The 13,582-nt window shown below is 34.2% G+C and overlaps 1 protein-coding gene across 1 annotated transcript in view; it reads right to left on the bottom strand.

Moving 5' to 3' along the window:
* LOC145667844 (PDF receptor-like) overlaps positions 1–13,582 on the bottom strand; it is a 197,303-nt gene that overhangs the window by 113,775 nt on the left and 69,946 nt on the right. The window contains exon 4 of the mRNA XM_081735276.1: positions 9,787–9,935. Within this exon, the coding sequence (XP_081591402.1) occupies positions 9,787–9,935 (149 nt within the window). The remainder of the gene's footprint in view (positions 1–9,786; positions 9,936–13,582) is intronic.

The raw sequence follows: 13,582 nt of genomic DNA on the forward strand, positions 1-13,582 counted from the left end.
ACGTCGCTGCGCCTCGAAGAACCGCGATGTGTTAAAACCACAACTTTTCAGGAGAATCAAGAAACATTTCAAACTCTTAAATGTTTGCTAAATATACACGGAAACAGTTGAAAAATATAACAAAATTGGTTCTGCGTATATTATGCACTGGACATTGTTGTAGCTTGCTTCAACGATATTATATGACTATTTTCTGTGTTTATGTAGCACATGTCGGTTTAACTTTTGCGTCTTTGTGAGCACATAGAGAATCAACCCGGGAGAACTCGCACTATTTTTATAAAGCCAAAACTCTCACCGTCCTTTTTGACCGATTCTAATAAAAGAAAAAAATATATTGTAACACAGAAAATGCTTCTTGTTTGATAAAAGAGTACACATAGACTTTATTTACATAAGGTATTTGTATGGAAGTATTTAATACCTTTATCAGAATGTTAACATTTTAAACTATTACAAACTTTTATAGGCTATTTAACATAATTACATATAACATTATAAACATATGTGAAGATTAATAAAGTTTGAATTCGCAAATCTTAAAAAAAGCGTTTCCTAGACTCAAAAACTCGAAACTATCTGGAAATTATTTTAAAAGAAAAAAATAAAGTAAAATAGCATTAGCTGTCCCTTCTGATTGTCTTATGAATCTCTCTCACCTTCAAGTCTTGCTCATTCTTTTTGTCACTCGAATCCTCTTTCATGCCGCCACACATTGCACATATGAAGATTATGTGTTGTCGACAAATGAATTCCATACACTACACACAATATGTTTTACTTTTTCGATTTTTCTTTGTCACAGAAAGCACATCTTCCTGGAAACTGTGGATTCATTTTCATTCGTTTTCCTCATCCGTTTTTCCCAGAAGTTCTTTCATCGGTATCGCACATTCCTTCGGAGGCTTCATACAGTCACTCTAGGTACTTCTTCACAGCTCAAAGGAGAGGTTTATCCGAAATTCTCTTCGGTGAAGGTTGCTATCTTTTGTTGCCAAAATACTGAACCCATTTATACCTGCAGTATTCAGTAAGGAGTAGGAAATGTCCATGCTCCAGCGGTTGCTTACTCTGTAAACTGAGTAGTTTCCTTTCAATTCATCAAGTACATCCACCCCTCCTTTAGTCAAGTTATAACATGTCAAAATATCGGGTTTGCAGGCCTCACCAGAGCTGGCGTCGATTGTTTGTTTCATGCGTAGTGGAAAACAACAGTACATTTTTTTTCTTTCTGGGTAAGTAGGAAACAATCATTGTAACTTCATCACGATATGCTAACATACTACTGGTAGGAGGCCTCACTTTAGCATCCAAAAACAAAGGTGGTATTTCTTTTTTATTCTTGCGGAGAGTATCCACAAGAGTTAAATTGTGATTTATTAGGAAGCGCTTCTGCGAGAGGTATGGACGTGTACCAGTTGTCGGTTGTTATATTACGTCCACTATTAGCAATGGGCTGGATCAGACTTTCAACTATACTCTTCGCGCTGTTATTAACTTGAAATGGGTCATTTGGCTGTTTACCACTGTAAAATTCCATGTTGTATGAGTAAAACGTAGTTGAGTTTTCTAGCATGTATAATATCAAGCCATATTTGGTCGGCTTATTTGGAATATATTTCCTAGACTTGTATTTCCCACGAAAAGCGTCTATAGTTAGATATTCACTGGGTGAGTAGTTTGCCTTGCACCTCTCTACAAATCCGTCAAATAACTCTCTGATGGCTTGTATGTTATCCGAACTTTTCCTTTCTTAACGGGTTTGTGACATCGCCAAACAGTAATGCTCGCAACAGAAATTGAAACCTACTCAGGGACACGGTCAGTCTGAACCTTTCTACTCTTGTGATGTCACTAGCCCACAGGTCTCTCAGATTGATGTGGTTACATTTCAAATGACCAGCCAATGAGAACTTTTAGTTTTTTAGCATTTAGTTCTCTAGAAAATACTTCTCTATGCCCATTAATCCAAATACTAGTATAGTGTACTATCTTCGCAAGAACATTATTTGGAAAAATAATTTCCAGGATTCCAATGAAGTCAACATTTCAAGTTTGATGAATGGGTCCCGGTAAATTTGTTACAATGTTTCTCATACCCCGCTTTTCTCTACCAGCGTTCTTTTTGGGAAAGTAGTTCCATTTAGTTTTGCCGTCTTTCCTTGTATATTGAAGTGGTGGTGTTTGCATCGAAATAATCTTCTTCAGATTCATGAGACTGTTCATTGTGAGTATTATGATCACTTTGTTCCAAATTATCTATCTTCTTCATCGTCATGTTCTTTATACAAATCAATAGATGTCAAATCTTCATGAAACAATCTCTTTCTCGAGAAGTCTCTCTCTCTCTCTCTCTCTCTACGAAGCTCTTCATTCATATCTTCTTTTTCACCACCATCTAATAAACTTACAATCCTTTCCTTCTCTTGCTCTTCCATAATTTGCAAATTTACAAGTAATTACAGTGGACAAGAGCTTATTGACTGACAGACAGACAAGCAGGAAAAGATTATACAATGTCGTGATGCGAGAACTCGCACAGGATCGAGACGACCGAAAAACAAACAATACAGCTCTGTAATTGTCGTAGAGGCAGTGAACAATGCTTACTTGATGTTGGGGAAGTAGTGGAGGGTGCGAAGAACAAAGTCACGGTTGGCCATGAACCTGCGGCGCATTTCCAGATAGTGGTACCAACATAAAATGGTAAGTATCATCTTAATAAGATGCTAAATGTCGATGTTGTAGGGAATTATTAATCCAGTAAAAGATCAATAGGGATAGTGATTATTTTTAAAAAAGTACAAAATATAACTAATTACAGATACATAAATGAAATCAGCCATCGATGTGTTTCAAAATTTCCCTATGGAATTGTTACTCCCTTAGCGGTACGTTCTTTGATGTATATGTTTATTTCCGTGATTACGAACAGCTTGAAATATTTCAAATACTAAAGATTTCAAACAGGATTCCTGAGGGTATTAATTTCCCATTGCACCGGGATATGCTGTATGTATTTATAGAATAAACCATGTTCGGGACACCACTGAAAACATTATTGGCTGTTTGATCGTGTTGCAATTTAGGACGTAGTTTGAGTTATTTAATGGTTTAAATTAATTAATCAATCAGCCTAATATTATATTAATTTAGAAAGCTATTAAATGCAAAGGTTATCAAAAAGTAAGAGTAATTTTCGATTTCCTGAATAACGTACAGAGATAAATATTTGAAACTGTGTCATGTTTGATACATGGTATCACACTAACATTTGACATATGAACTATTGCGGTCCAAATATGCTGTCCATGTCCTTTGCAACGAAATATTGCTCCAGGTTCTTTGACCAGGTAATCGTACCCTGTTGTGCCTCATCCAGTGTATCGCAACGGAGCCCGCGGAGTTGGTTCTTTAGAAGTCTAAAGAAATTGTAGGCGGAAGGAGCCAAATTAAGACTATGTGGAAGGTAGTCAAGAATTTCCCAGTTGAAACTCATGATGTGTCCGGTTCGTTGGACTGAAAGTGGTCGTGTGTTATATCATGTATATCATGTAGTAAAAGCACCCCCTCCCATAGTGCCCCTTTCGTTTCTGCAGGTCATTTTTGGAATGTTTCACCACATCATTTTCCCTAGCATTGGATATGTGTACGAGGTCATGTAAAACAAAAGCTGCCGATATCTTTTCAAAAACAAGAAAATGATGAGAAGAAATGTATTGTGATTGATATACAAGTACATACCTTGCAAACTTTTCGACCTCCAAATACCTTGCAAACCTCCAAATATGTTCATAACTAAGTTCACGCAAAATACTCGACTACCCATTGAGCATGCCATAACCTCCTGCACTGACTTCTGACTTTCCACAACGTCACGCTGTTGATAATCGCATGTACGATCCTATTCTAATATTCCATCCACACGTACACGGTGCTTCTACTTAACATATTTGTTGGTGCTCATTTTCTCAAAATTCCTTCCAGTATATATTTTTTTTTTCATTCAGAGCCACGGTGAAGTATTCTATAAGTCATTTACCAACTAACTGGGCGGTCCAGTTTCGTTTTCCAGTGAAGATCTAATATTTGCCGCACTTGCGGAAGCGTGGAGCCTTAATTCCCTTACCCTTGTGAGTTCTAGGCCTGTCCCAAAATGGCGTTAACTTTATATTTACTTTACATATAGTTCCCATTCTACCTGTCAACGAGGTAGAAGTGTGCACGGACCGGAATTTTTAGACCCGGCCCATGAATTTATAATATGAGGCTCGAACCGAGTCCGGAATATGTTTTAGGATTTAGGCCCGAGCCCGTGCCGAACTCGTGTGATAATCAAATAGGCCCAAAATAAGCCCGGATTACAAAAACTGAATAATTAACGCAAAATTGTATTTTAATTTACAGCAATTAGAGGTTTAATTTTGCAGTTGTGATTTAAAAGTTCTCTAGAAAGAATAGTTCAACAAATATCGTTTTACAGTATATTTTAAAAGTTAGGCCCGACAAATATGGTTGTATATTTAAAAATTTACGGCCGAAGCTCGGCCCGGGACCGAAGTGATATATGCTTTGTAGGCCAGAGTCCGGCCCGCGGGACGGGTTGGGCTTAAGCTCGCTGGTTCGGCCCGAGCTCGTGCAGATCTCTACAATGAGATATGTTTTTTTATGAAACAAAGATATTAATTACTATCGTTAGTATTTCTTGGAACATTGATAGTTGAGATAGTTAAAACAGTTTTCTCTCCTGTAAAAAAAGAAGGTATAATCTCCTACGAAATGTTTTCACGTTCGGGCGTCAATTAAATGAAATATTCCCTCACTCTGAATAACATTTTCAGTCACCCCTTTGAATTAAGACTACTGTATATTAAATTCATGAATAAGATCTTGGTGTTATCAGAAAGACGGAAACCGAAAGATTATGATTAAAGAAGTTAATTTCGTGTGCAATCGTGTTGAAAAGTGCATTCTACTTTACGCCTATAATCAATAACTTGTGAATTAAGGGTATATTTCTTCATCTTTTACGTAGTTAAATCATTTTTTCTTAAATTTATTGGTTTACATACATTATCATTTATTCGGATGTTCTAGAAAACAAAGTCAGTTTTTCACCATGACCATACTAGAAATTTAACTTTAAAATATTGTCTAAGTAAATACCCTTGTAAGGGCAATAACACATACATACAACGGGTATTTTTTGTGGGAAAAACACTAAAATACTTATCACTACACTCACGAAGCATGAAATACTGATTTCTAGATTTGCGAGACAAATTGTGTTAAATTAAAATTTCATTTCATGCCAGTCCAAGAAGCTTAAAAAACGATGAGTTTCCTCGTAGGTATATGGTTAGTATAGAAGCCTTTGCAGCTGGAGACTCAGATTCGATTTCCAATGTGAGCTAATATGGATCCGATTTTACCTTAAGCTGTAAATTTGCGTCTTACATTGCCCCGGTACTTATACGAGGGTAAACACGGATATACTGATTAAAAGACTTGCACATACTTTCTTCAGAATTGTTCTATATACATGGTTAAGATATTTTATCATAATTTTTTTTAAATATCTATATGAAAATGAAAGTGACTATCTTGTAACTTAAAAGCTCTTAAACCACCTGCAAACTTAGGATAGTTTTTGTAATTTCACTTTTTCATATATATAATGAACGGAAATGACCGATATTAGTGTCTAAACCATAGTTTTCGGGGTCTCTGAGATGAACAGTGACACTTCCGATGACGTTTAAATCCAAATTCAGCCCCGAAACTAGGAAGAGGAGAAAGGTAAGACATAAAAATGGTCGAAAATGACAGATAGAAGAACGGGGCATTCTGTTATTGTTTAATAATTTCAAACAAATCAGTTGTTTTTTATTTTTAAAAAATCAAATGATCACTCTTTGCATGTTTGATCAACTTATATCGTGTGTTGTTATTTATGGTCGAAAGATAAATACCCTATGAGATAAAATTCAACTGTATTATACAAGTCATGTTACTAACGATTTTAGCTCAGTTATTCGGTTGGTAAAGTGAAAAATGAAATTTCATTGAAAATTTATGTATACACTTTTACTTTATTTTATTTGAAAGCAATTAGGCATTTAGTCCTTAAGCAACCACACGTATTAATTAAAATTTAGTGAACACTTAAGGGCAAACAATAAACTTCATGTTGTCTACAATATGGCCATGTCATGTAAAGTAATTCGGTGGTAATACAAGAGTTTTTCCATTTTTCTTCAAGCGTGCGCTTGTACTGTACAAGCATTTCGTTTGTACGAGCTTATACGGTGTGAGTATTAATAGAACGAATATTTAGCTGTCTAAACTTATTATAGCGATCAAACAACGATAGTCGATTGTGTGTATCACTCATAAAAGAAACTTATATATGGACCAACAAGTAATTAGAATACGGAAGTTTATCTGTTTATTTTATCTCATCAGTTGATGAATTAAGTATTTTAAGTTGACTTGGCGAGTTAAATTCCACCTATTCACACAGCCCTCATAAGTGAAATTCTATATCAAACTACAGAACGATTGTATTGAAAGAACAAATATGGATGCGAATACGTTAAATAACCGTAACATAGTTAGTAGTAATTAGTAGTATTCTAACTCCATCTAACAATGCAGAATCTAATTTAAATTTACCAAGGAGACACAAAAGCTGAGCGCTAACTTATGGTACTGTACAAAGCATCCACGATTCAAGCCCACAAACGTACGAGATTGTTGTAAGTAATGTCGTTTTCGTAGGATTGTTTCGGGGTTCTCCCATTTACACTCAGATTCTTAATCCACAATCTTCAACTCTGTAGTCGTTGCATCTTGATACTACAAATATTCAGAGTGTTTTGATATCGGAGAAATATTAACTGATACGAAAGTGACTGACTGACCATTTGTGTAAAGAAGCCGTAATTATCAAATTTTTATTATATACAGTGTGAACCTGAACAGTGTGTACAGACTGCGGGAGATGATTCGTGGCATCAAAACTAGTTAAATGGGCTACGGACATAAGCAAAATGGTACATTTGGAAATTGTGCACACACAGATAATTTGTACAATGTGCATAACTTCCTGTTCCGTTCCAATTGTCAGGATTCCGTTGTCGAGTCCAACTTGGCACCCCTGTTACTCGTACACGACGCGGAATTTGACAACATGCGACAGGACTTTTGTCTTTTCTTGATGTTCCGAATCACCTCACGGAGTTTAGGCACATCTTTCAGGTTCCTCCTGTATGGCATCCCTAATCCTGATTCTAAATTTTAAATTCTCAGTTTGCCTAATTCTTTTTCGCCCACAAAGGAAAAGCAATTGGCCATTCTCTCCCTGTTCTACTGACTTAGTGGCCTCGCCTAACTATGTTAGGGTAAATGGGATTGAACCTGTCCTCGGGCAAAACAGTCATAGATACACATACTCTATATCAATGATCATTCACTTTTAATAAAATCAGTTTCCTTCTTCTACGAGATATAACTGAGGAATACTAAGCTTAAGAACATGTAAGAAACAGAATTGAAGAAAATGTGTGGGAGATACGTTCAGTGACTTTACATTTCGTTAAAAGATTCAACTTTATTATAACTTAAATGAAATGGTAATAAACTAACTTTGCTACACAGGCAACAAGTGAGCTTCAGTTCAAGTTCGGGATAACTTTTCCATCTCTGCAACCCCTATTATTCAGAAGTTAAATTTAAAAAAATGTTAAACAGTTAAACTAGCAACGATGATAGTTTTCGAAGACCTACATAAGTTTACGATCAACCAGATGGCTCATAGCGTATAAAATATTGTAAGATTCATCATCATCATCATCATCATCATTAATCTTAAGAATTTTCTCAGTATTATGTTAACCTTTCTTATTACATTTCTCAACAAAACGGCAAATTTTCATCTTCTGTTAAGCCCGTCTTCACTTTCTAGATACATTGTAAACGGTATTGGTGAGCAGTACCATCCTCTACCAATTAGTTCAAGTTTTTTTTTTTCAGTTATCTGATGAACACTGAAGATTATCAATTTTGCATCGCTGAAAATTGAAGTTGAGATCATGTGCATCAAAAGTTTGCGCGATAACCGTCAGTTACATGGATTAAAAATTTGAGTTTCAGCTGGACAATTTTTAAAAATACTAGCAAGAAAATCTTTTTTTAATCTTCCTGTTCAAATTATACCTAACTTGTATGTAATTCCTGTATGTTGTTTGAAATTATATTTTAATTTTAAGTTTTACGAATGTGCTTTGTAGGGTAAAGGAGACAGTGAATAATTGTGGAATAATCAGTAGAGTGAAATTTAGGAGAAAACTGGAAAATCTAGGGAAAACTCTACGAACACGATGTTGTCCACTGCAAACGTGCATGGCCCGGAATCAAACTAGGAAGACTTGCTTGCATAATAAGCACTCCATCAATGAATCAATATATTTTCAGTATTATATTTAGTACTGTAATTTAGAACACTTGCATTTTAAATTCATTCACAGTGTGACTTCGCTCTTACGCTCCCGGGTTTTAACATTTTCCGGTCTCTTACATTTGTTGATGTTCCTTTATTTTTCCTATTTTCCCAATGTATTAAAATTCTCATTTTTACATTTATGAAATTTTAATTTTCCACCGTTTACACCATGTCATTATGACAATATATAGCGCTAAAACAAGATGACAACACAGAGATACATATTAGAACCTGTCATGATAACAAGAGCAACCGAGGCTCCAAGCTTCTCTCTAATGTGACACATTGTGACGATCTGTGCACTTCCTAACGGTTTCCATTACATTTGGAGAGCTAAAATTTGCTCGCTTTCCAGTGCTTTTGATCTATGTTGATCTACCCTATGACAAGGACCTAATATATTTAGAAATGATGTCAATAATGGCAATAGTTCATACTGAACAACAGCTTGAAGGAAAACAGATAAGTTTACAACAGTGGAAAATATATATTACATCATTTATCCAACAATGTATATCATCCAGCTCAAATTTTGTGCGGAACACACGTAAAATATAAGAGTACAATATTTTCTAGCTTATTATTTCCTTTTTCTTGATTTCCTTCTGTGCTCTGGAAAAATATAAAATTGGAGTTCTACTGTCTTGTTTCATTACAATTGATTTGAAGATAACTAAGTTTTTATTTTGTCATGTTACTCTTAAAACGTAATAAGGACATAAAAGCGAATCTCTATATATCAAAAAGTACTGAGTTTCAGGCTCTTCCAGGCCAAACTATTAAGGTAAAAGCATGGAATTTGGTCAGTAGATAGGATTTGTCGTGTAAGACGTTTTGGAAGTTCGACATGGAAAGGAGGTTGAAAGATCCTTATTTTCTAACCGATAGAGTACTAGTAACGTGAAATTCTTATGTCGCTGGAGTATCTTGCTCCCACTGACAAAATCTAAAATGATGCCACTGAATGAGATGTTCGTACCTTGGGATCTCTTAAGATTAGAGCCATAAAAAAATTTGGCATTTCGCTTCTTCAGTTAAAATAGTTAAACATGTTCTACAGCGTTCTTTTTCCTTGCATTTGACCTAGATGGAGAGGAAATGCGATAAGTGAGAATCATTAAGATACTCACACATAATGTTCAAATTTAGTGCAAGACTTTAATTGCAGACAAATTCTATATGAAAGACACAGAAAGAGGAGTACAGAGTATTGTACGCAGAAACACCTGAGTGGAGTTGCTAGTAAAGTAAAGTAAAAAAAAAAAAAAAAAAAAAAAACATACCTTAGCTTCTTCCAATGATCCACTAAGGAGATCCTTGATGAGTTGTTGCATTCCTGGTGGAAAACAATCCACATAATCGCCCAGAGTCAAATTGCCTGGAGATCTACTTTCCCACCGACCAGACTCAGAACATTGTCTCGTAGTCCATTCTAGAAAATAAATAAAAATATTAAATAAATATAGTGTTTTATTGTTTTTAAAAATATATTCTGCATATTTAGACTCAGAATATTATATGTCATGCTTCATAATCTAGGAATTGTGATAATTGCACAAGTAATAATTGTACAGATGGCTTAGGTGTATGGAATTAAGATTTTTGTATAAGATTCTTCCTCTTTTTATTCTAATAGTTAAAATAAAGGAAGGAGTATGAAATACAAACAATTTTGAGTAACGAAACATTTCTTTTAAAATAGACTTATAAATGGTTAAAAAAACTATTTTTACAATGGAGAACTTTCATAGCTTGTGTACTATGATCTTATAATTACACTTATCTAAAATGTATTTAGCTTATTAGACGTTTCGCAATTTATGAGTTTCGCAAAATATTTTGCTAAATATACGTTTTACAAGACGCTTAAATAAATAAGACTTCAGTTTCTTTAGACACATGAGTGTTGCGCAAACTAATTTACTAATTAGGTGTTTCACTTTAGGGTTACCCAGACTAAACAGACTTTTGTTGACGAAATACGAGGCAACACAGAGCTCTTTCAATAAAAGAAAATACACTTTCAAGACGAGATCACATTTTTGAGACGAAGGATCCCCAACTTTTGTCTTGCAGGCAATCCTAAGTCATATAATGTTTTACTAATTACATTTCTGAATTTCTTTAGCTAATTAAACATGTTCCTATTTGTTATGTACTTATAATTTGCGCGTCCCATATTATTAGGGAAAAGATCTAGTAAACACTTACTATTTTTATTATCTTTTTGTATGCAGTGTATTTTTCAAATTTGAAACATTCTAATGGATCCATTAATACACCTCTTATTCATCTGTCCCCTTCCTCAAAGAAAACGTAATTGACGTAAATGATTACTACTAAATCACCGATATTTGTTGGTTATTTGATTTTAAGTTTAGAGTTTCTTGAAACAGTTATATGGAACGTGGATCTACATATTAATGTGTAATGTAAATCATGTGAGTTCTCACCAGTAATCGAATTCGGGTCGCTGAGGCGTGTGTGCTAACCATATGAGGACGAAGCAGCTTCATACGCATTATAATTTTTTTATTTTTTAAAAAATATGTTAACCATATATATCCACAAAGTGTGTTTGTTCAAATTGTGTTAATATAAGAATATATTGCACAATTAAAAAATGGTCCCATCATAGTTAGAAAGATTTAAGTATTCTACTATCACTGACAAATCGCTTACTGCACCATTACATCTTGTTATAAAAGTTATCTGTCATACCACCCATTTAAAAATACTTCTACAGAAATGAATCATAGCATATTAAAAACAAATTCCTCATCTTTTAAGATTTCCATTTTAATAGCTGTGGATGGGATAACTTAGAATAATTTGGAAGTATTGAAGTTGAATTATTCAGTGATACCTTAAGATAGTGGTTCCAAAAAGGCTACTCGCGAAATATTCGAATTTAAAAATCAGAGTAACTTTTAATAATTATTTAAATTCAATTTTGAAACACAGACTGTACCAGTCAATGCCTCCAGAGACAGCAAGAATGTTTAATACTACCAAACGTTACCACTTTATAGAAACTTATGAGTATACAGTACTGTACTTTATAATATTATTAATTAAAATTCACACACATGTGTTGCGATGTTATAGAAAGTGTGCCATCAGTCAAAATGATTATAGATTCCTAATTTAGAATATCGTGTGTGTGTGTGTGTGTTGAAAGGATCAAACCAAAGTACTTACGTAGATTTGATAAAAGAATTACTAATGACGTTGTTTAAGTATTAAACATCTCTAATGAGAATATGATCTTTGATGTTTGTTCAATTGGCTGTTTCCTGTTAGTTTATCTTCTTGACACTAACAGTAGACATCTCCTTTAAACATCCTGTTTTGGCGACACGTAATTAAATGAAGCCAATTTCTGTACTACGTATATATATATATATATGCCTACTTTGTCGAAGCACAAACCACACGCCGTATAACGTATGCATCACAAGCTTTTGACACTTAAATGGGTACCTCGAACTCGTATGTCTTTCTCGTCTTTCAATTTCCTTCTTCAAATCTAATTTTCTCATGAATAGCATGAGTGTAGGGGAAAGCATATACATAAAAAAAGGATGAAGTGTCCTTTTGCATGTTTCATATATTTGTTCATGTCGTTTGAAACATGATTCAAGTTGTGTTGGTCCAGTCCGTTAAACACTTTGAAATCCTTGTTATATGCCATATACTATGTACAGAAATGCACCACAGTCACGCCTAACTATGTCCATCAGAGCATACGCCACGCTTAACGCTTTCATTCTCACTAGAAACAAAATTAGAATTTTAAATGAATGGCGGTTATAGAATATCATATACTCGTATAACGAAGTTAACTATAGGTTCTTCATTTATGTTCATAGTCTAATGGAAGGGATCATAGTGGTAACAAATTATATGGTTTTGCATAATTGAGGTTTTAATGTTTCTTTCAGTTGTCTATATTAAATTACTTGCTTAAATTACTATATGTTGTGACTTGGGAAAGATATCTGTGTATTTTCACAATGTCGAGAATCTTTCCGTGGTTGTTTTTTACATTCTCCGAGCAGAATGGGATATCCAATTGAAAAAATTACCATGAAAACCGAAGAAAACAAGACGTTAGATACTGAAAAGGTGAAAATGAAGATTAAATTAATCAATTCGTACAAAACTTCAAAGAAAAATATTCAAATACTGCAAAAAAAAGGAAGTGAGTGTACTAACAGGCAGTGAAAATGTATTACATTTCGTACACATTAAAGTGCAGAAAAAGATGTACGCGCATATAAACACAAGGGAACTTTAAGTGTATTTAAAGTAATAAAAAGGTGGTGAGGAAATATATATATATATATATATATATATCCTTACCACCTTTCTATTATTTTAAATGCACTTAAAGTTCCCTTGTGTTTATATGCGCGTACGTCTTTTTCTGCACTTTAATGTGTACGAAATGTAATACATTTTCACTGCCTGTTATTTCACTGCCTGTATATATATATATGAATTCTTTATTTTTGAAATGATCAAAGATTTAAGAACACATCAACCACGAAAGTTAGAGCTATTATTCATTTTCGTAGCAAATCCTCACATGAAAGACAAAATTGTGGTCATATCGAGACTGAGCAAAGCAATAAACGTAAGAAACAAGTTACTTCTTACTTCACTTCATCGTGATTTGAATATGCAGAGTATGGAGAATAAAGAGTTGTCGTGATTATTTAGCTGGAATAAACTCCGTTCTTAAAACTTTCTTCTTCTAGATATGCAAATGAAAATAATACGAAATACACAAATGCATAAATATTACCCAATTTTCTGCAAAGCCACAATAAATACTCGATGCTTTTAGTCAGGTGTACTCACAAGAGGGCACCGTGACGCGCAGAGCGTCCAGAATAATTTTGGAGTGAGACGAATATTTCAACTAATTTGATTTTCTGTTCAAAATTATTTTACAATTTTTTCTAAAACTTAGAATAGTGCATTGAAGCTATGTCGTATCTTCTCTATGTCGTAAGGGAGCTATGGCGTAAGGGAGTGAAACTATTCACTGGAGATGGTGTTTATTTTGGTGAT

This window comes from Thermobia domestica, chromosome 13 (genome assembly GCF_964235325.1).
Source record: "Thermobia domestica chromosome 13, izTheDome1.hap1.1, whole genome shotgun sequence".
Lineage (NCBI taxonomy): Eukaryota > Metazoa > Arthropoda > Insecta > Zygentoma > Lepismatidae > Thermobia > Thermobia domestica.